This window comes from Corvus brachyrhynchos, unplaced genomic scaffold (assembly GCF_000691975.1).
Source record: "Corvus brachyrhynchos isolate BGI_N302 unplaced genomic scaffold, ASM69197v1 scaffold5, whole genome shotgun sequence".
In the NCBI taxonomy this organism is placed as follows: Eukaryota; Metazoa; Chordata; class Aves; order Passeriformes; family Corvidae; genus Corvus; species Corvus brachyrhynchos.
The window spans coordinates 5,467,550-5,468,123 of NW_008238321.1; the positions used below are offsets into that span (position 1 = coordinate 5,467,550).

At 60.6% G+C, this 574-nt stretch overlaps 1 protein-coding gene across 1 annotated transcript in view; it reads left to right on the forward strand.

Annotated features, from left to right (window-relative positions):
• Positions 1 to 512: 512 nt before the first annotated feature.
• ZNF598 (zinc finger protein 598) overlaps positions 513 to 574 on the forward strand; it is a 12,823-nt gene continuing 12,761 nt past the window's right edge. The window contains 1 exon segment of the mRNA XM_017734270.1: positions 513 to 530. Coding sequence (XP_017589759.1) covers positions 513 to 530 — 18 coding nt within the window.

Below are 574 nucleotides of genomic sequence, written 5' to 3' on the forward strand. Positions count from 1 at the left end.
CCAGTTTACCTGGGAAAACACGTACCTGGGTTATAAAATTAAATCGAGAGGCAGAGCTGTCGATCTGATGAATCCATGGAGGGTTGTTGGCATCCCAGGGTGGGTGTTTGTCCTGGGAAAATCCCACAGGGGGGGAATGGAATGGGCTGAGGTTCCCCCATGTCCCCACATCCAGGGGTAGCAGGAGGGTGACTCATGTCCCCACAGAATGAGGTGCAGAGTCTGAGATCCCCATGTCCCCACAACCAGGGGTGTTGAGGAAGGACCTCGAGACCCCAAATGTGCCCGGGACGCCCGAATAGCCCCGGGGTCCTCCTCCTCCTCCGAAACACCATCGAGAGCGAGCCAGAGCGGCCCAGCCAGGGACGCTCCGCCCAGCACATCTCTATGGTTACCGCGCTGCGTTTCGATGGCCGGCCTCTGGAGGACCGCGCGGTGACGTCAGTGGGGTGGTGGTGTCGCCGTGAGGGGAATTAATTCCAGCAGCGCGGCGGCGCTCTGGGCCGAACTCTATGGCCAATGAGCGCTATGTGAGCGCACGTCTCTATGGTGGGGCGGCGCTCTAGACCGTGCT